This window comes from Gekko japonicus, unplaced genomic scaffold (genome assembly GCF_001447785.1).
Source record: "Gekko japonicus isolate JY-2015 unplaced genomic scaffold, Gekko_japonicus_V1.1 scaffold32, whole genome shotgun sequence".
NCBI lineage: Eukaryota > Metazoa > Chordata > Lepidosauria > Squamata > Gekkonidae > Gekko > Gekko japonicus.
In genome coordinates, this window is record NW_015167527.1 from 2,473,055 (window position 1) to 2,495,556 (window position 22,502).

The 22,502-nt window shown below is 42.5% G+C and overlaps 1 protein-coding gene across 1 annotated transcript in view; it reads right to left on the bottom strand.

Moving 5' to 3' along the window:
* The window catches only part of GPHN (gephyrin), a 406,541-nt gene that overhangs the window by 179,621 nt on the left and 204,418 nt on the right, over positions 1 to 22,502 (bottom strand). Inside the window, exons 8-9 of the mRNA XM_015413285.1 lie at positions 14,960 to 15,232; positions 13,763 to 13,849 (exon numbers count right to left, since the gene is read on the bottom strand). Of these exons, the coding sequence (XP_015268771.1) occupies positions 13,763 to 13,849; positions 14,960 to 15,232 (360 nt within the window). The remainder of the gene's footprint in view (positions 1 to 13,762; positions 13,850 to 14,959; positions 15,233 to 22,502) is intronic.

The window sequence follows — 22,502 nt, forward strand, 5'->3', positions numbered from 1 at the left end:
AAATCTCTGTGTATGTCTTATGTATGTAAGTGGTTGTTTGCTTATATGTATGTATGTATGAGTATAATATGAAAAATAATAAAAGTGTACCTATGGGTACTAAAAAAAATGCATGCTTGGATGAGTTTATTTGTTGTTTCCCCAAAACAAGGCCTTCTTTCTGAATTTTGTGAGCCATTTGATGCTTGTCGTCTGGTAGAGCATTGAGAACCTCAGAAAGTTGTTCCCAAAGAGCATACTGATAACGACTCATACAAGCCATGTAGTTAGTGGTCTTTACACCCAGAGCCCCTGCAGAATAAAAACGTCTTCCAAAAGAGTCCAGTTTTCTGCTTTCTTTATCAGAGGGGGATGAGTGTGTCTTCTTGGACTTCGATGCTGAAGTGACCACTATAGAGTTAGGCTTAGGGTGCTTCAAGAGAAATTCTGCACTCATCTCTTGGACCTGTGATCTAAACGATAAGAGGACACTGGCACGCAGAACAGTTTATCCCAGGGCACCTTAGCAGCCTGCAGGAGTACTGTAGACATAGGCAGTGCAATAGCAGTTGAGGTATCTAACTGAGCTACATCGAAAACTGCATCTGTGACCGAAGGTTGTGGCTGCATGACCAATAAGCACAAGGAATGAGGCATTCTTTTTATAAGGTCAACATATGAGGTGAGGTTCTCAGAAGGTGATATGAGGAGGTCCTCCAAGACCGTAGGTTTGGGAGATGGGTCTTTCAGAGAGCTGCACGTATCCAAAGCAGCTGCATCTGAGTCCTCTCCCAATGAACCTAAGGAGTCCGAGTTAGGAAGGTGGGCCGGAGGCAGGGCATCCACCGGTGAGGCCGGTATCAGTATTGGTCGGCTCGATATTGGTGAGGTAGGTGAGCGGTATCGAACCTCCATATGAGGCGGATCTGGTGGCTTTGATAGTGATGCTGAAGATGGGGCTCGTGACCTATGTGGGGACCAAGACTGGTGCACAAAGGAACAATCCCAATCAGAGAAACCCGCAGGGGTCAGCCATGGCGTGGATGACGAAAGTAGGAAGGCCCCATAAAGGTTCTGGAATTGATGCTGGTCCCACGCTACCATCAGAGGAGCCGAAGGATGGAAGGTTCTAGGTGACCTGTCCCTAGGGTAACCGCACCTCGGGGATTGAGAAACCCGTGGATGATGATGATCGATGTCGATCATCTCAACAGGCAATCTCAAGCTTTCCCAGGAGCGACGTTGTCCAGTATCGGTAGCTGATCGATGGCAACGTGACATCACAGTGTCGACAGGAGAATACAAACAAGCAGACGTGAAAGAGATCCTCGACGGCGAGCAGTCTCAACGAGAAGAGTGGCTTAGTAACTCCACATCATCGAGATTGGAGAAGGCCTGTGTCTCCAAATGCTCCGGGATCGGGGGGTTCAGTTGGTGAATAGGCAAATCCAGCAACTGGATTGCTGGTACCAACAAAACTACCGGCTGGTGTGACATCGGAGCTTCACTGGTGCGCTTTTGTGATCGGTGCAGGGCCCAAAGAATTGGCCATAGAGCTTGCCTTAGGGGGCTTAGAACTGCCCTTTGCAGAGCTCTTCTGTCCCGTATTTGTCTTATCTTTCTTTTTCTTCTTAATCAGCGTGGAAAACGTCGATTGGGCTGTCGGTGCTGAATGCTTCGACGTCGAGTGGACGATATTAGAGGCTGATTATGATGTTAGAATGGCAGTCGAGGTTGAGGGCTTAGAAGACAGGTTGAAATCCATACCAGGAGCCAGAGGAGCTAACGCCGATTCTAATAGGGCCACACGAAGTCGAGCTGTTCTATCTTTCCTAGTTTGATTAGAAAACTTGGCACAATGTGGGCAGGTGTCCAGAAGATGCGCCTCTCCGAGACAGAGTATGAAAAGTGTGTGGCCATCTGGGGGGGCGGGTTTACTGCCACAACTGGAGCACCTTTTAAAAAATCCCCACTTTTTCGCCATAAAAGTCCAAAGGGGCAAGGGGGGAATTGAGAAAAGAACAGTGTGTGTATGCGGGGGGAAGGCCTGAAGGCCAAACTGAGGAAAACAAAAGTTCATGTCCACCCCGTAACTAAAATAAAATTGTGTGTGTGAAGAGAAGACTAAAGCACAAAAATGAAACGAAGAGACGGGGGGAGGGGGGGAGAGATTCCGAGAGCTTGAAACTACGAAGATCTCACCGACCAAGGAGAGTTGTTACTAGCGTGGTGATCATAAGAGAACTGGCGGGATCTCCACGCCCATCTCTCTGGGCATGCGTGGTTGGGGTTTCTGCACATGCCCGAGGTTCTGGCACGAAAATCCTTTCTGAGCTTTCTACGATACCGATTGGTTCAGTGCAGGCGCACTAAACCTCATGGGTGTGAAGCACAGAGATCACATCGAAAATCCAAGTATGGTTCAGACAAAGGAAGGAAACCCTTCGCAGGCCTTTGTGAGGAACTCATTGGGGCCAGTCCTGACCAGGGTTGCCAGCTCCAGGTAGGGAGATTCCTGGAGATCTTCTGGTAGAGTCTATGGAAACCAGGGTTTGGGGAGGGGAGAGGCCTCAGCTGAACAGAATGCCATAAAGCCCACCTTCCAAAACAGTTATTTTCTCTGGGGGAGGGGAGATCTGTTGTCTGGAGTAGCAGTCAGTACTTCAGAGCAGGGTCTGCTAGATCCAAGTTCTTGCTGTAAAAGCTGAGTGGGTGATTTTGGACCAGTCACAAACTTTCAGCCTAACCTACCTCACAGGGTTGTTGTGCAAGTCAAAAGGGGGAGAAGAGAATGATGTAAGCTGCTTTGGTCCCCATTGAAGAGAAAGACTACTTCTTGGGGAACCATTGTTGCCACTTTTGAGAAATGGACTAATATATGGTTTTATATCTGCTTATACACACAACACATGGACTGTGCACACACCTGTATACCATAGGCCTAGAGGAAGCTGTTTGCATCACCTACTGTGAGAGATTTCACATAGGGAACAGTTGCCTGCATTTCATGTTAATGTAGCTTGCACACATTCAGCTCAAAGCCTTATGGGAAGGAGAAGCACATGTTAGTCATTGTGGGCAGAGGCAAAAACCAAGAAGAAGAAATTCCCCCATTGCTAAAGAGACTAGATGTCACACAGAACATGGACCTGATCTGCATCTGAATTGCCTTTTTCTGTTGATGGTGCCTTGTCTGCCTGGTAAAGCCAAGATTCATCTGCACATCAAGGAGGGCACAGGAAGTCAAGACTTCACACCTGGCCAGATGGTGTTCCATGAGATAGAGTGTAGAGTTTCAAATATTGCCCCACCCATAGAATACCTGCCCCTTTCTACATGCACCAATGAGGGAGGTCATGGGATGGACTTGTAAGTAGGTGGGATTACAGTTTGGCAAGGTACCACCCACCTGTAAATTCAACTATAAAAGTAAAGACCAAACATTAGGTCTTTGCTAGCCACATCCCTTCTCAACGTCCTCTATCTTCTTTTCTACCCCTAAGGTCCAGCTTCCTATTCAACAGTCCCTTTGTCTACTTTAAGATCTCTTGGACTGCAGCCAAAGAGCTCCATACTTTGCTGGCTGGTTCTAACAAGTGTGATTTAGTTAATAGCCCTAGGTATTACTTTCTTCCCCCTATTTTTCATTGCAACAGACAAGACTTCTGGAACAGGTGAGCATGAACCGATACCTACCTACCTCCAAGTAGCTGAGAAACTATTTTCTATCTCTGTAACTCCAAAGGAACCTTGAGTGTATGCGAATGTGAGACTGATTTTGTATGTGTGATTTTGATATTGCTCAGTAAAAAGGACTATTTGTTTTGGAAAAACACCTGTCTCTTCTCCATCACTGGTACTCTCTGGTACTGGCAAAACCTCCGTAAACTTTGGCAAGGACTCACGTTAAATTTAGTTAGCCATTGGCTGTAAATAAAGCAGTGTAACACCACTCTCCAGGTGAGGGCTGGAGATCACTCAGAATTACAACTGCTCTCCAGATGGCAGAGATCAGTTCCCCTGGAGAAAATGGTGGACTCTGTGTCCTTATACCCTGCTGAGATGCTCCCCCCCATGACAGCCAATGTGATGTGCCAGTCAGGACTTCACAGCATGGAAGAGGCTACAGGTGGAAGGGGGATGGAAAAATGAAGTGTGAGGGGGAAATAAAGGTAGGTTGATGATTGGCTGGGAAGAAGATAGGGTTGCCAACTCCAGGTGGGAAGTTCCTGGAGATTTGAGGGATGGAACCTGGAGAGGATGAGGTTTGAGGAGGGGTGGGACCTCAGACAGGTACAATGCCATACACTCCACCCTCCCAACCAGCCATTCCCTCATGGGGAACTACTGTTGCCAATCTCCAGGTGAGGGCTGGAGATGACTCAGAATCACAGCTGATCTCCAGGAAGGGACGCGGAGGAGATGGAAAACGGAAATCAGAGGGGCAGATAATGACAGGTTGATGCTTGGCTGGGAAGGAGATAGGGTTGTCAACTCCAGGTTGGAAAATTCATGGAGATTTGAGGGGTGAAGCCTGGAGAGGGTGAGGTTTGAGGAGGGGTGGGACCTCAGACAGGTACAATGCCATAGACTCCACCCTCCAAACCAACCATTTCCTCCTGGGGATCTACTGTTGCCAATCTCCAGGTAGCAGAGATCAGTTCCTCTGGAGAAAATGGTGGACTCTGTGTCATTATACCCTGCTGAGGTCGCCACAGCAAAATGACAGTGAGTGCCCAAGGTCTTGGCACTCTCCGAGAGCCTCTTTCTAGAGCCTGTTGTATTTATTTCCACAAAAACAGGTGGCTTACCTGTAACTCATGATCTTCGAGTGGTCATTTGTGTAGCACCACACATGGGTTGGACGCCTGTGCATGACCTCAATCGAAGAATATTTCAGAGCTTGCCTCAGGAGTCATTTGGTGGGCTCTCTTCCCGCCCTAGGGAGTAGGCACGCACTGCACATGCCTGGAGTGGGGGAGAGAGCCACCTCCCACTCAGTTCCTTTGACCGCTACTGGTAAGTCCCATCAACTAAGGTAAGTGATCAGGAGATGCCAGCAGTGGGGAAGGCTGGGTGGGATTCTGGTACTGCACAGATGACCACTCGAAGATCATCAGTTACAGGTAAGCAACCTGTTTATCTTCGTCGTGGTCTCTGTGCAGTCCCACACATGGGTGATTAACAAGCTGAACCAAATGAAGGAGGGAGCTGTCAGCTGAAAAAGACAATAAACAAGTTAGGACACAGCCTTATCATCTCAGGTTACAGGACCTACCTGAAAAAGCAGAAGAATCAGGTGAAGAGAGATTGCAGCACTGCCTGGCCAAATGCAGCATCCCGCTGAGCTCGAACGTCATAGTGGGACATTAAGGTTGAAGTGGAGGACCACGTGGCAGCAGCACAGATGGCTTCCAACGGGACATCAACCAGGAAAGCAGTCGAAGTCGATACTGCCCTCATGGAGTGAGCAGTGATCAAGACAGGTATGGGTTGATGTGGTAACTCATAGCAAAGGGCTATGGTTGAGGTCACCCACTTTGACATGCGCTGGGAAGAGATAGCCTCACCCCTGCACGGGGGGGGGGGGGCATATGCAACAAAAAGCCCTGGAGACTTTTGAAAGGGTTCTGTGCGGTAGAGATAAAAGGAGAGAGCTCTCCGGACATCGAGGCAGTGTAAGGCTCTTTGTGGAGTGTCAGCTGAGTTCGGAAAGAAAGTAGGAAGGACGGAGGAATGAGACATGTGAAAGGCAGAAATCACTTTAGGGAGAAAGGACGGGTCTGGTCTGATAACTTTATCCTTGTGGAAAATCATATATGGAGGATCTGCACAGAAGGCAGCAAGCTCTCCTACCCGGCGAGCCATTGTGAAAGCAATTAGAAACGCCGTTTTCCAGGAGAGGAGCTGAAGATCAATCGAAGGCATGGGCTCAAACGTCTTGGACATCAGTTGAGTCAAGACGAGGGAGAGACACCAGAACGGCACCATTGGTTTTTGAGGCAGGCACAGGTTTAAGAAGCCCCAAAGAAAGGACCTTGTGATGTGGTGGGAGAACACCATAGATCCCTCGATCAAAGGGTGATGTGCTGAAATAGCCGCAAGGTGAACTTTCAAAGAGGAGTATTGTAGACCCGAATTCTTTAAGGATACGATGTAAGAGAAAACATCTGATAAGGAAGCTTGGACACAGTCGAAGGAGTGTTGTAAGGGATATGACTGGAACCTCCTCCACTTCGACTGATAGGTGTTGTGGGTAGAAGGCTTTCGGGTATTGAGCAAGACCTTTGATACCAGAGGTGGGAAGTTACTTCTAAATCCTCCAAGCAGTGAGCTTGAAAAATCCCAGATCGTGGTGGAGGATCTGGTCGCGATCTCGAGAGGAGATCTGGCACACGTGGGAGATGAAGGAACCGGCCCCTGGACAGCTGCAGGAGGTGAGGAAACCACAGTTGGCGTGGCCACCAAGGTGTGATAAGGATGCATGAGGTGGCATCCAACATAATCTTTTGAATAACTCTGGAGATGAGAGGAAATGGAGGGAAGAAGTAAAATAGGGTCCCGGTCCAACTGTGGAGGAAGGCATCCCCGAGGGTAGAGGCAGGGCCTCATGCAAAAAAGAGAGGACATCAAGCATTCTCCAAAGTCACAAAGTCACCTATGGTTGGGCGACTGAAGTTGAAGAAGGCCGGCCGAAGATAATGAGCGTGCAGAGACCACTCATTGTCGTGGGGCGCAGAGCGACTCAGACGATCGGCGTCGATATTCCGAACACCTGGGGTGTGAATAGCCGATATGGAGATCAAATGTCAAAGACATCCCTTCCAGAGGCCCAGAGGCGTGCGACACAGACGAACCGAGGCAGTGCCCCCCTGTTTGTTGATGTAAAAAACAGTGGCCATGTTGTCTGAGGCCATCTGGACAACTTTGCCTGTTAGAAGAGGAAGGAACGAGATCAGGGTGAGATGAACAGAATGAAGCTCCAGAGCGTTGATATGGAGAGTCCTCTCTTGAGGAGTCCACATTCCTCTGGCAGACAGAGTCCCACACTGGGCTCCCCAACCCCAAAGGGAGGCATCTGTCGATAGGCAGATCTCCGGAGATGGATGTCGAAATGGCATGCCAGCGAGGAGATGCTGCAGGAGCGACCACCAGGTCAGGCTGCTGAGCACCAGAAGCAGAATAGCAAGCATCATGTTCGTGACTCTTCTGAGAATTGAAGTTACAGAGGAACCAGAGCTGAAGTGGGCGCATCCGCAGTCTGGCGTGAGGGACCACAAACATTGTTGAAGCAACGTGGCCGAGGAGTCTCATAATTGAGCAAGCCAATTGTTGAGGGCAGTGCTGAAAGGTGGAGACTAGGGACAGTATGTCTTGGGCCCTGGATTGTGGTGTCAATACAGGCTCCGAGGAATTGTAAGATCTGAACAGGTTGGAGGGCAGACTTCATCAGATTGATGCACAGCCCAAGGAGCATAGGGGAGATAGTGTAGCCTGAACATCCTGCCGAAGTTGAGACTACGTTGACACTACAAGAACCAGTTGTCAATATACGAATAAAGGACGATCCCTCTGTGGTGCAATTCTGCTGCGATAACAGTCATCATTTTGTAAAAATCCTGGGGGCCGTACAGAGGCCGAAGGGAAGGACCCTGTACTGGTAGTGAACATTTTCGATAGCAAAGCGGAGAAACTTGCGATGTTGAGGTTGGATGGTGACATGGAAATAGGCATCTTGGAGATCTATCGACGCTGGCCATCCGGAACTTGGGAGGAGGGAAAGGATTGATTGCAAGGTGATCATTCGAAACTTTTTGCAATGAACAAAATGGTTGAGATTGCAAAGGTCCATGATGGCCTGCAAACTGCCATCCCGTTTGAGAACTACAAAGTACTTGGAGTAGACGCACAGAGTCCACTGTGCCTCTCGCATGGTCTCAATGGCCCCCTTGTCGAGAAGTGTAAGCACCTCCTGTCGAAGCAATGGATCCGGGGGCGTGATGACGAAGTGAGGAAGGGTTGGAGGCGAACCGAACTCTATGGCGTACCTGACCCATACGATGGTAAGGACCCAGGCATCGGATGTAATGTATTCCCAAGATGGAAGGAAGGGGAAGAGTCGGGTCCCGACGGGAGGGGTGAAAGAAAGCGGCGGTGGCAGGCCATCCAGGTGGTCAAACGGACTGCTTGGGTTGTTGTGACTTCTTGGGCACTTGGGGCCTTGGCTTTTGAGGAGGTGGACGAGAATCATAGGGCTGTTACCTCCACTGTATGGTGGCAGCAAGAGAAGGCTGAAGTTTATTGTAGTAGGGTTTTCATTGTTGGTATCGAGAGCACGGCGTGGAAGTCGAGACTCCTATATTTCTAGCGTTCTTTCTACTATCATCGACAGCCGTCAGGGTCTCGTCCGTGGTGGAGTGAAAGAGACCCTCACCATCAAAGGGCAAGTCTTCGATCTTAAACTTGACATCGGTTTGAAGAGATGTATTTCTAAGCCAGGCATGGCGCCGAAGAGCAATGGAAGATGTAAGACCTTGGAGGAACAAGTAACGGCATGCTGTACCGAGTTGATTTGTTGTTTCAAAATTGAGCAAATCTCCCAAAAAGCAGCAGATAGAGAGGGCGTACACTCATCTGGGATGGAATCAAGAACTGGACGAACCGCTGTAGCCACATTGAAAGCGTAAGCGGAAAGGTAGGACAGGTAAGTATCAATCTTAATGTTCATGGCAGCTATGGAGTAGATTTTCTTCACAGTGGAATCAATCTTATGGCCCTCACGATCAGGAGGAATGGATTGTCTTGGCTGTTTAGATTTCAAGGAAGAATGAATTATCATGGAATAAGGATGATTGAAAAGGAATTTCCCTGAGGACTCCTGGATTTTATAAATGGCGTCATAGCTCTTCGATATTGGAGGTATGAAAGCGGGACGGTCCCATGGCTCTTTGAGCACCGAAAGGTACACTGCCAGCAAAGCTAGAATTGTCGACGGCGGAAAATCTGCCTGGACCAGCTTATGGACGACATCGGTTACCTCGGGGGTATCGGTAGCACCCTGCACTTGGAGTGCTGTGGCCATCCTAGTGACAAGCTCCAAATAAGCCTTGGGCCCTTCAGTTGGTGAAAGGAAACAGGAATGGCAACCATCGTCCTTAACGAGAATCACATCAGGGTCCAGGTCACCCGAAATGGAGCAGTCAGACACCGAGTCCGGAGATGGTGATCGGATATGTTGAGACACATCCAGGGTTGTTTGGGTATCAGTGGGCAGATGGTACCAAGGTTCTGATGGAGAACGCTTCAGGGCATCCGCTGATATCGACGCATCTGGAGGTTGGTCAGGCTCCAGAGAATGGACCAAGGCAACAGAGCATGAACGTCGAGCATGTGCCAAGATTGGCCAGTGACGTCGGAGATCAGCGTCTTGTGAGGACATAAAGTGGTCTCGACATGGAGTGGAGGACTGGGAGTAAGAACGTGGGTGATACGATCTACGATGCCTGATATCTGAAGACCTGTAGTCAGATTGAGACTGTGATCGGGAGAGCAATCTGTGGTAGTCAGATCCCCTGTGATTGTAATGGGATCGAGGTGATCGGGATCAGCTTCTCATGAAATGCTCCCTGTCATCCATAAGGTAGAGTTGGGAGTCATGAGATGTGAATCGACATGCCGTAGTCCGGGGAGAGCCATGGCGAGAGGTAGAAGACTTCCGCAGCGGTGACTTAGTGTGCTGACCAGGTGGAATGTGGTCCGCTGGGGAAGATAAGGGTGGTGACGAAGTCGAAGATCGGAGCTTAGACTTCTGCAGAGGTGCTGCCAGAGAGGACACCATTGGAGTAGATGTTGAGAGGCCGGAGATCACCACGGGATTGAGTTTGGGAGCCGAAGTTGATTTCGCCGGCTTCGATTTCGGAGTCAAAGAAGGCTTGCCATCTCGCTTTTTAGATTTTTGTTTGAGAGACTTGGTGTTCTCAGAGTGAGAAGAAGGCTTCTGGGCAGGAGGCATGAGACACCGCGGAGGACATCGTAGGGCATAAGCGGCTTCCAAAAGTATTGTTTGAAGGCAGGCAGCTCTATTTCTACAGGCCTGCCTAGTAAACTTAGCGCAGTGAGGGCAGGAATCGACACAGTGAAACGCCTCCAGTCGTGGCCGTCGTTAGATGGAAGTTTTGCTGGACAATGGCGACACAACGTGGAAAATAGGGGGAGGCCCATGCAAAAACCTTCCCGACCAAGGGGAGGGGGAGGGGGGAAGTGTGAAGAACAAAAGTAAGGGAAAAATAACTTCGGAAATTTTTATTTTCTTTCTTCTTTTTTTAGAGTGAAAACGAAGAAAAAAGGAGGAAACAACTAGAGACAAAAGCGAAAAAGAGGAAAGAATTCAGCTGAGGCGAACTGAAGAGCGATTGCTGACGAGGTGTGAACATGAAGGCAGTCGAAGAAGAACTGAGTGAGAGGCGGCTCTCTCCCACGCTCCAGGCATGCAGTGCGTGTCTGCTCCCCAGGCTCGCCAAAAAGAGCCCACCAAAAAGACTCCTGAGGCAAGCTCTGGAATATTCTATGATCTAGGTTGTGTGCAGGCGCCCAAAGCATGTGTCTGACTGCACAGAGACCACGACAAAGATCGGGCCTTATTCCTAGTCAGACATAAAATGCAGAAGTGAAAACTCAGAAAGTGAATAGTTAACCTCAGCACCGCATTTGCTAACACATAAGTCTAAAAATAAAATAAAATAAACAACAGAGGAAGAAACTGGCATAATGAAATTAACAGGGAAGTAGACTTAAAGGAAAATACTGGAGCTTCAGGGGCACAAAAGTAAATAAGACACCAATTTAGTACAAATAAATGGAGATGAAGACATACCAAGACATTTGCTCAACAGAAGCAAATGATAGCCTTCAGTATTAGAACCTTCAAAACGGTCGATTAGAGCATGAGAGGAATTGGCATCTTCCCTAACAATAGCCCTTTTCTCTTGATATTTCTATTCTATCCTATGTGTTTATTTTGGTAGAGTGACTCTGCCAAGTGTACTGAAGAAGTTGCTCAATTCCCTTTCCACTTCATCTTCCTCCTCATGCTTCTGATGGCTAGGAGCACTAAATTTACAGGTCACGATGCCTATACCCAGCAAATAGAAAAGAAATGTCAGTGACAAATAGGGGGAAAGCTTAAGGATTACAAATTGTGAAGGAGTTCAGGTGATAAAGTGAGATACCACTCAAAAGATTAAGGGAGACTAGGAATGTTAAATAACTTGGAGACTATCTGGCACAGCCCAGCTGCTTGGGTTCACAGGAAGAAGCTTCTCAGCACCATTTTAGAGCTGAACCTGGCCACTTTAAAATGCTGTGAGAGTCCAATCTTGTACCCACCCCCTGCACCTTTTAGAATGCCAAAACATTTGGCTCTTGAAAGGTTGTGGGGGGACGACGACAAGATCACCTGGTTCCACTGCACTACAGGCCCAATTGTGGCATTTTTAAATAGCCGAGTGCAGCTCTAAATTGGCATAGTATATTGAGTCTTTATCTAAACTACTACTGAGAAATTATATCGCATAAATTTATCCTCAGATGTACTGTCCACACCCTCAAACTTACACCCACAGTTACATCAGTTTAGTTTGTACTGTCAGAGACAACCCAACCTAGTCAGGACCTCCTCTTCCTTGCATGAGAAAGACATTTTTGCTTGCATGAGAGTGGTGATTTCCAGCAATTTCCTCCCCCTTTCCACAATAGCTCTTTATTTTAAGGCCCCCCCAGCCCTAAGGAGTAGCAGCAAGATGGAGAAAGCAACAAAGTTGTATTCTGTTGCTTGAGGTATGTCGATTTCTGAATTCAAGCCACTTCTATTCCTTATTTATGTGACCTAAAGAACTTAAATTTGAAGGGGCAGTTGCTTGAGAATATTTTGTGTTATTAAATCATCTAACTACCTAAATACTTGAGGAATAGTCAAAGATTAAATTGACCCACAAAACAACATTTACACAAAACTTTATGCCTTTATGAAGACAAGGGACAAATGGACCCCACTGCTACTGTTGTCGATTGAGTGATATTACAGCCCAGCAGCTCCTGGAATAGGTATGCTAGCAACAGAGGTGAGAACTTTTCATATATCTGGTTCCTCCAAGTAGTGATCAATAAAGAAACTGAGGCACCCTCATATTTGGTTGGTTAGGATACGGTAGGCTGGGGGAGCACAGAAGAATATTCAAGCTCCCTCTTCCTCCATCTAACCCTAGTAGCTTTCCAATCTAGTCTGTTCTGCTTCTAGCATATATGCATTGACAATCTGAGGGTCACATGTTTTGCTAGTTGCTGGACCGCGTTATGGGGTTTGAGGACAGTGTAGTGGATTTGGTTGTTCTATTTTTCTGCAAAAACCAGATCACCTCTGTGATTTTCCAGTGTTACTAGCTATCTGAATGGATGGTAACATTTGCTGATAGGATGAAGTTAGGGGGCAAGGCTAGTATGATGATTATATTCAATTACTGATCTTCCACCAAGGGGGGGAGGAGAGGTAGAAAACTGTAGATCAAGAGAGCTATTATTCAGAATAAGAAAATCTGATGCCTGACCTAAGTGGCAATGTCCATATTTTCTTTAAACCATAGAGCACTGCAGATTTAAGAAGAGCACTGAAACAAAAATAGCATTTAGATTTCATTCTGTGAGTGAAACAAAGCCGAAGGAATGGAACTGAATATGATCAGTAAATGACAAAAACTAGAAAAATGACAGTGATAGATAATCAGAAGCAGCATCTACCAGAAATATCTGCCTGTAATCCAAGCCAAGCAATTTGCAGTCCAGATGCAGCCACCAAGTCTCCTTAGAATTACAAAGTAAACTTCTAGTCTTGTAACAGCAGGAAGCAGGAATAAGTTTGAATATGTAATGTTAAAATTTCTAAGAGAGTTTTCAGCACTGAACAAATTGCCCTATCCTTTTTTAAACCAAAGTGAAAAGGTTCAACCTGTGAGTAACAGAAATCTTAAAATCAGTATTTAACGGTTAAAATCACCATATATCTTTTTTTGTTAGCTGATCCTGATTTTGGTATTACATTGGCTGTAGCCAGGGCTCTTTTTGTAGAAAAAGCCCAGCAGGAACTCAATTGCATAATAGGCCACACCCAACAGCAGGAACTCATTAGCATATTGGGCCACACCCCTGAGCACAGCTCATTAGCACATTAGGCCACACCCCCATGTTACCAGAAGTGTGGTTATCCAGCCACACCCACCTTTTGCTTGTTATTCTGTTTACCTTGTTTGTTGTCAAAACCCAGGGCTTTTTTGGTAGTAGGAACTCCTTTGCATGTTAGGCCACACACCCCTAACGTAGCCAATCCCAATGAGTTTCTGCTGTTGGGTGTGGCCTATTATGCTAATAAGTTCCTGCTGGGCATGGCCAACTCGGGAGCCAGCCGGAACTCTGTTCCTGTGCGTTCCTGCCCCCAAATAGCCCTGGCTGTAGCAACATTTTTAGCTACATCAGCAGCTATACAAGGGTCGAAATAGAAGGTGGTATTAGAGTAGTTTGTGTTGTCCAAAAATGTTGAGTCATCAGATTGCTAAATAAGGAAAGAGTGTAAAACCATCTGACAGAGTGCATGGAATAGGAATTTAAGACTTCTTTGCTAGAGACTAATATTGTGTATTGGTGGGAACAAAACTCTTCCTTACACACAGAGAGGAGACAGGCAAAATATCTGCACATATCAGTAATGTAAAACCCTCTGGTAGGTGTGTCTTACCGGTTCTCCTGCTGCGTGATGGGAATAACAGATGAGACCAGGGATGGGATGTTCACCTTTTGCCATGATGGTGTAGGATGGATGCTTCTAATGTATAATACATAACAACTATGAATACAATGATAGGAAAACATGAAACTAAACAAGCAAAATGAACAGAGGGAACAGGGGTGAAAACAAGTGAAATATAAAAATGCAAGATGCATAGGAGTTTAAATGAGCACAATCAGTTTAGATCTCAGGTATTTTCTGCTTTTAATGCTTACTGCTTGTACCTTTCCAGGAGAGCATATACTCAATATAGAAGTTTGTGAACTTAGTAAAATCCAACTTTCCATTGATAATAAATAACCAATCGCATTATGTTTGCAAACAGCTGACAATGCTCTTAAAGAGGAACATTGTAAACATGATGAAAATACTGTATAGGGATGATTTAGAATGTTGATTTCTTTTGTTCAGTCCATATAACAGCAAGTGCTGAGGAGTTTGGGCTATTGTGAGATTATATCCCATGGCTCTAGAAGTGGTCCAGGGTTCAGCTATGGTTTGATAGGACTCAGATTGTCAAAGCTTGGCTCAAACTATGCATTGCTGGTATTCCAATTGAACACAAGGGTGTTTAATTCAGAAGAACTTTATTCTTCTTACAAATACAGCAATACCAATAAAACTAATCCAACCCCCATTAATATTTTGTCATGCAACTTGGACTGCATGATAAAGTTTGGTCCAAATGCATATATCTTCTACAGCTGCACGGATAGTGCCTCCCTCCCTCAGTCCAGCTCCTCCACTTTCCCACAAAACAAATTCTCAGCATGGGAGGAATGAGGGCCCTGAGAAAGCGTCTACAAAAGCGGTATCAGAAAATAATTATACTATTTTTAGAGTTATCACTTAATAGGATGATTATGTAGGATTAATTCCTATGGTGGTTTAAACTGCTGGAAATAAAAAAAGAAAGGGACACTGTGTGTGTATATATGTATGTGTATATATGTATGTGTATATATGTGTGTGTGTATGTATATAATATATATATAGTTAAAATTATTTGATTAAACATTAAGATAGGCTTTCCTTACTGCCATAGCACTATAAATTTAAAACAAATCAAATGTAAACCTGAAAGGGTCAGGGAAAGTACCTGAGACAGAAACCGATGTGCCTCTTGGCAAGTGACCCCCAACTCACCTTAGCTGCAATGGCTGCAGCAGTTATATGTGAGGAGGAACTATCCTCTGTTGAAGCAACTCCACTATCTTTTTTCTCTTCCTCCTCTTCCTCACACTGTACACCTTTGTCTTCTGTCTGCTTGTGTGGGCTGATGGTTGGAGGAGGAGAAAGAGGTGGTGGTGGTGAAGGTAGATCTTCAAGTTCATCATGCACCTCTTTTACTTTTACAATGGCATCTCGCAAAAGGTCAATGGCATGAGGTAGGGCTGGCAGTATAAACTGAAAGCATTCCTGTGCACAATGAAAAAAAAATGACAATGAAGACTTACCTATAGGACATAGTAGCTATTGAACAGTTAAACTTATTCAAGGTGTCCAGAAATCTGAATTAGCATGGTGCTCTTATGTATACTTTATAAACTTTTTGAATATACTAATATTGTTGTCAGCTTAACTCTTCTATTCAGCTTTAACGTATTCACATCACAGTCCCACCTTAGAGCTCCCACTTTACGTTGTTTTGTCCTAATAGACAAAACCATTATTCTGTGTTTTGAAAATAATTCAAATAGAATTTTTAGACAAAGCATCTGTTGCAAAAATTGTTTTATATATACTAGTTATGTATTAACAACTGAATTTGACTATTTGATTATACTAAAACAATACAGTACATTTTATTCCATTTTAAATAGATATTACCAAAATATTAATTTTATTCCTTTTTCATCTCTTAATAGGAAAGACACTAAGCTTCTCCCATAACAAGTTCAACTTTCTACCCCTCAGTCCATAATGCCTTTTTTTTTTGCTTGTATCTTCTACCCCATTTGAAATTAGGATGTGTTCTTATATATCCTAAGATCACATTCTGTCTTTTCACTATAAATAATTTTTCTGCATCTTTTTATTTTTTTGCACATAGGCTCATCTGGGAGTGCTGGAGCAGGGACATTCAAAAGGTAGATCTGCCCATTGATGTTCCACTTAACGCCTGCTGACTGCTGGGGATCTTGCAAAGAAAAGCTGGAGAGGTGGGCTCTCGGCTCGGCCTGATCACCTAAGGTGTTTTACCTTTTCTTATGTTTTTAAAAAAGAGTGCAAGTTCAACACTATTTAACATATATCAGTTATGACTTCATGGTTGAGAAATCCTGATTATATATTTATTGAAAACTTATCTAAACCTTTCAGGTAGCTAACACCAGATTTTTAAAATGTAATGCAATAATAAAACTAAATCATATACATATATGAAACAAATGAGAAAGCAGCAGCAGAATTCAGCAGCAGATGACAATGGCAGGGAAAATAATTTCAAATGATCTCCCAACAAAAGCCTGGAGCAGGGCCTACAAAAACAACCTCAGAAAGTAGGCAGGCAGATTTATATAGGTAAATTTGTCTTTCAAATACTCTGGATTGTGTATTCTTGCTTTATAGGCTTAACACAGAATGGTGAATTACAGGAATTCTAGTTTTAAAAATAAAGACGGTCACACAAGACTGAAGCCAGATTTCTCTTTAATTGGAACAACAGGTAGGCCTTCAAGACAAAGATTTAAAAAAACACACGCTTCATTTATACACTAAACATAGCCCGGTCTATTTACATTATTCAGTTCAATATCTCTACACATACTATTTTATCTCCTATTTAAATTATTTCCCTTCTGGGACTATTTTTGCCAACTTAGTTTGGATCCAATTTAGAATTTCACTCTTTACTGTCTTCACAGGAAAATTTTGGTCCCCCAAATATCAGTCATTTTTTTAAAAAAGTCTAATAGTGACAATATCAGGACACTGGCTAGTTTTTCTGTCCTTGTGGCTGCTCTCATATCAGATTCAGTAAATTATAAGGCAGAAATTAAAAGGGGGGGGGAACTTCTCATGGAATCTGAAATATGTATGTCTCCTAACAACCAGGGAACTGAATATGTGAAAAATATGGGATACTTCATATTAGACCATGTGGCTCAGAGATATGCCCCAGTGTTTCCATTAGTAGAATACTGCAGCTGGATGATTTTTCCTTTAGATCCCACCTTTTGCTTACTGAATCTGACCAGTTGAGAGTATCCAGCACAAACTGGTACTTCATGCCATGTGAGTGGCACTGGAAATGTCTGGTTTTGAAATTTTGTTTAGCCTTCCTAAAAACATGAGATAAATTGATTCACCTTGATTATGTAGCATTTTGTCATCATGCTGTCTGTAGCCAACTGAACCACCTTCCCCTTCAGGACAGGGGCTACAGAAATAAGCACTCTTGATGGTTCAATTAGTTGATGTCCAATCCTTCAATCCTTCCTCCTGTTTCCACACAACATATGCACACCAACATCATAGGGATGCATCTGTGGTTAGACCAAGAGGTATCCTATTAGAAAGCTGCCTGCACTCACAGCATAGTTTGTCCAATAGGGATCTCTCCTCCACTTTTTGTCTGTCATAAAATATCTTTAATAGAACCTATTCTGATCATGTGTGTATGCACCAATTCTATTACTTATTTCTGGAGAAGCAATTCTACCTCTGGATGTATTTGGAAAAGAGAGCGAGAAGCAACTTGATCTCCTGAAGTTGTAGGAGAAATATTCTTAATGTCCACTGCATAGCCTGTAGAGAGTAGAGTTTACTTTGTAGTAATCTTTGGCTACTATTTCCTGAAGGGAGACCATGTCATTGAAGATATCTCATACAGTATTAGCAGATCTTGAATTCATTTTTTCTTTCAGAATCATTGGTAGCATACATAGATAATATGTTGCAGACTAAATATGTAGTAGACTGAAATACATATGCTGTTGCTGACTGTTCTATCCTATCTATGGATGAAAAGGTCTCATCAAACACCTTGGATCTCAAGACTGAGATGTAGAAGTTACTGTAATCTGAGCCTGATTTATTTTCTTTAAGGAATCTGAGAGCTGAACAGTACTATTCCTTCAAACAAAAGACCTTGCACTCTGCTCAGCCAGAAACTCTGTGAAATGGAACCATGCATGTCTTAGAAAAAACTGAAAATACAGTATTCCTTGCCATACTGTTAGGCACATGTGCAGCCATATTAATTTGCTCTTTTAGACAATATTATATCCACTCATTGAAGAACCCTAGCTGATTGTTGCTTATCATTAGGGTCAAGGCAAAGATAAGGTAGTATATATTCTCAAAGAAAAAACTGATATGTGTCAATAATTGCTTAGAAATTGGGTGTTAGAGCTGAAGAACACCTTTCTAAAGAATTCCATTTTCATATTCATTAATGAATGATGAGTATGAGGTATGTTTGTTTGCCTTATGATACCTTCTTCCACTGCAAACAGACAGTAGACACACACTACATATGCTAATCTCATTGAGTCCTTACATCTGTATTCTCACCAAGAAGGGCCATACGTCCTCTTTATTTTATTGTATTTCTTATTTGGAATAGTAGATTGGACTAGTGATTGTAATGTAATGCAATGAATAGTAGAAAGTAATATAATTTGGAATGGTAGATTAGAATGTATTTCTCTGGTCTGGTGACAGAGGAGACATAACAGTACACAACTAATCACCCCATTTTTAAGAAAAGGATGCTGTTAGTTACCCCCATGATTGAGAAGAGATGGATAGAATGTTACAACAGAGTCTCAATTACTCTCAGCATTCCACAATTAAGAAAGGTACATTTACACATCGATCTCCAATTTTGATATATTTATTTGCTTCACTATGTTTCCCCCCTGGAATTTAATCCAAACAAATAGTGACCATATAAATTAAGCTTGCTATTCCTGTTTGGTCCTTGCATCTGTTAAGCATTTTCATTATGTTGTAGGCTAATTTGCTGCCCATCCTCCATCTATATGTATAGACTGGTAACTTCCATTTCAATGTATCTGAAGGAGTGTGTGTGCACACAAAAACTTATTCCTTGAATAAAAGTTTGTTGGTCTTAAAGGTGCCACTGAACTCAAATTCTGTTCAACAAACAAATAAAACCCTATCTTACAGTAGCTGCAGTCAAGGCTGGTTTCATTAATGCACCTCCACAGTGATGTCCAAAACAGTGAATACCTCTGTCTCAGAATCACAGCAGTAGGAGTCACTTTGATCCTTCCATAACATTTTTCATTTCCAAGTTGGGCTCCAGCATACTGGGAAGTTTAGCTGATATCGCCTCCCATTGTTATTGTGGCTTGTCTTATTTTGCCTGAATTACAATCACTTTTGACCTCCACTCAAGATCTCAAAAAACAAATGCTAACCGCTATAACTGTGAAATAAAAAGCAGGAGAATTTCTATAATGCTGATCAGAACCAAATCTAAAATGGCAACCAATGAACTTAAGAGTGGTCTTTGATGGTGATAATATAGATCTCAGAAAATCCCACCTCCCAGCTGTCGTTATCTGGCAGTAATGGGGTTTTAAGGTGACTCAGTTGGTTAACAGGAAGCTTATTTTTCTGGAAGATCCATAGACTATGGGCTTAGAAACAATTTCCTTTTCATATAGCCAGCATTATCAAGTCAAAACTCTGAAACTTCCTTTTATCTTTTTTTTGGGGGGGGGGTAAGTACTGAAGGGTACATTTTAATTGATTTTTCCCCATTATAAACTACAAACATACATAACAACAGACAAACACCTACCTACAACTAACAAACACAAAACATATAGCGAGAGGCTAATATTTCATATTCTATCTTCGATTAACTATTTGTTAATTTTCTATCCCCTTATCTATCTTACTGGCTTTCCCTTTTCTGTGTTCTCAAATCTCCACAAATCAAGTTATTATGGTTATATTATACCAGTCATAAAATCTCTTCCAAGTGTCCTGAAAAGTCCATTCAGTTCCAGCTCTCATCTCTAATGTCAGTTTATCATTCTCAGCCGTTTCAAACAGTTTTTTCACAAATTTTTGTTTTGTTGGAGTCTCCATTGTTTCCCAGTATTTAGCATATAAAATTCTTGCAGCTGTCGATAAGTGAACAATCAAATACCTGTCTGTTTTATCAAATCTTTCAGAAATATATTCAGTAACAGTGTCTTTGGAGTAAAAGGAACATTAGATCTTATTTTTTTGCATTATTTCATGTACCCATTTCCAGAATCTTTTTGTTATATCACATAACCACCACATATGATAAAAAGAACCAATCTTATTCTTACATTTCCAACATTTGTCTGAACAAGTAACATTTTGTTTAGCTAGTCTATCTGGTGTAATATACCATCTATAAAACATTTTATACATATTCTCTTTATAGGTTAGTGCATTAGTCAGTTTAACATTTTTCAGCCAAATCTGCTCCCATTCCTCTAGATTAATATTTCGACCAATGTTCTGGGCCCATGCAATCATATTTTTTTTCACAATTTCATCTATCATCACATAATCTAATAAGATCTTATATAATTTCTTTATCACTTTACTTTCTGCAGTTAATATAGTTTCTTCCAACTTATTTTATTATTAAATCCTAGCTTCTTGTCCTTCAGGTATATCGATTCCAATTGCGCTTTTCTCCACCAGGATATCTGTTCTGGTAATTTAAGGTTATCTTTTTTATCCAAAATGTCCTGGTATCTTAACAGCTCTTCTCGGTATCTTAACAACTCTTCTCCTACATAAACATTAGGTAAAGTAAATGCCTCTAAAGGTATTATCAGTCTCAATCTTTTAGTATAAAAGTTTTTATGTATATAGTCCCAGACCTTTAGTAATGCCGCTCTCAACCAGTGCTGCTTAAAATACTTTTGGGAGCCTGCTTTCTCATACCATAAAAAAGCATTCCACCCTAACAGTAGGTCATGGCCTTCAATTTTCAAAAGTCTCTTATCTTCTAGTGTAATCCATTCTTTAATCCATACCAGGGCTGCTGCTCTGTAATACAATATTTGGAGAGGATTTTGGATGGCAAAAAGAACAGGAAGAAGATAGAGAGGAAGAATCTGATATAGAGGAAGAAAAAACAGAACAAGAAGTGGGAAAAAATAAATATGATAAAGGAAAGAAAGACAAGAAAAAACCAAAGACTGCCTGGCAGATGGTAACTAGACATAAAGCAAGAGACAATCAAAACAAAAATGGAACACACTAAAAAATTCTAAATTCTATCCATAAATGTGAACAGACTGAATACACCAAAAAAGTAAGATATTTAATCAAATTTATAAGATTCATGCAGACTTAATTTGTTTACAAGAAACACATATCAAGAAAGATAAAAAAAATATTTGCAAAACAAAAAATTAGGTCTGGCATTTATAGCTTCTGACAAGAGAGAAAAAAGAGGGGTAGTAATATATGCCAAAGAACACCATAAAGGGCAGCCTTGTCTTGTACCTTTCTGGATCTCAAAACTATTTGAGAGTTCTCCGTTAACTATTACTCTTGCTTTCTGGTCTTTATATATTGCATGAATCATAGTAATAAAGCTTTCTCCTGCTTCTAGCATATAAAGCGTTTCCATCATAAAAGTCCAGTTAGCATTGTCAAATGCTTTCTATGCGTCCAGAAAGATTATTGCCATCTGTTTCTCATGATGCAATTCATAATATTCAAGTACATTCATCAAAATTCTCAAATTATATCTCATTTGTCTCTTAGGTAAAATAAACCTGATTGGTCTGTGTTTATTGTTTCCACTAAGACTTTTTTCAGCCTCTGTGCCAAAATTGATGCATAGATCTTATAGTCCACATTTAAAAGTGAGATTGGTCTATAATTGTTCATTTCTTTCTCATCTGAGTTCTGTTTATGAATCAAAGAGATTATTGCTTCCTTCCAAATGTCTGGGATTATACCCTGTTCTCTCGCCATATTACATATATATAATGCAATTTGCAATTTGTTCTTCAAATAAGAGATAAAATTCTATAGGTAGACCATCTGGTCCTGGCGCTTTCCCTCTGTTCTGTCTCTTTATTGCTTTGACCACTTCCATCATTGAGATTGGTTGGTTTAATATTTTTCTTAGCCCTTCGGTAAATTTTTGCAGTTGGTATTTCTTCAGGTATCCTTTAATTTTCTCAATATTCACTGTTGCTTTCCCATATAGAATTTTATAATATTCCTCTATGGCTTTTTTAATTTCTTCATTTCTATAAATTTCTGTTCCTTCTTTTCTCAGGGCTTTAATAAAAGTCCTTTCCTTCTGTTGTCTGAGCTTATAGGCTCGTAAATTTATTTGCATTCTCAAAAAAGTTTTGTTTTGCAAAATATAATTTCTTTGCAATCTCCTCTTTCAGTAGACAATTCATCTGGTGTTGTAACAATTTAAGTCTTATTTTCGTTCCAGCATTATTTACTTTAGCCATCATAACATTCTCTTGTATATTTATCTGTCTTTTTAAGTTTTCATACCTTTGTTTCCTTTGCCTTTTTACTTTCGCTGCTTCTTGTATTAATATTCCTCTGGAAAATGCTTTCATTGCGTCCCACACCACCTTTAGAGCTGTTTTATATTTTCTTTGAAAAAGGCTGTCAGTTCTTCCTTCATATTTTTTACAAATTTATCATTTCTTAAAATTGATAGGTTTATAGTCCATCTGCTTCT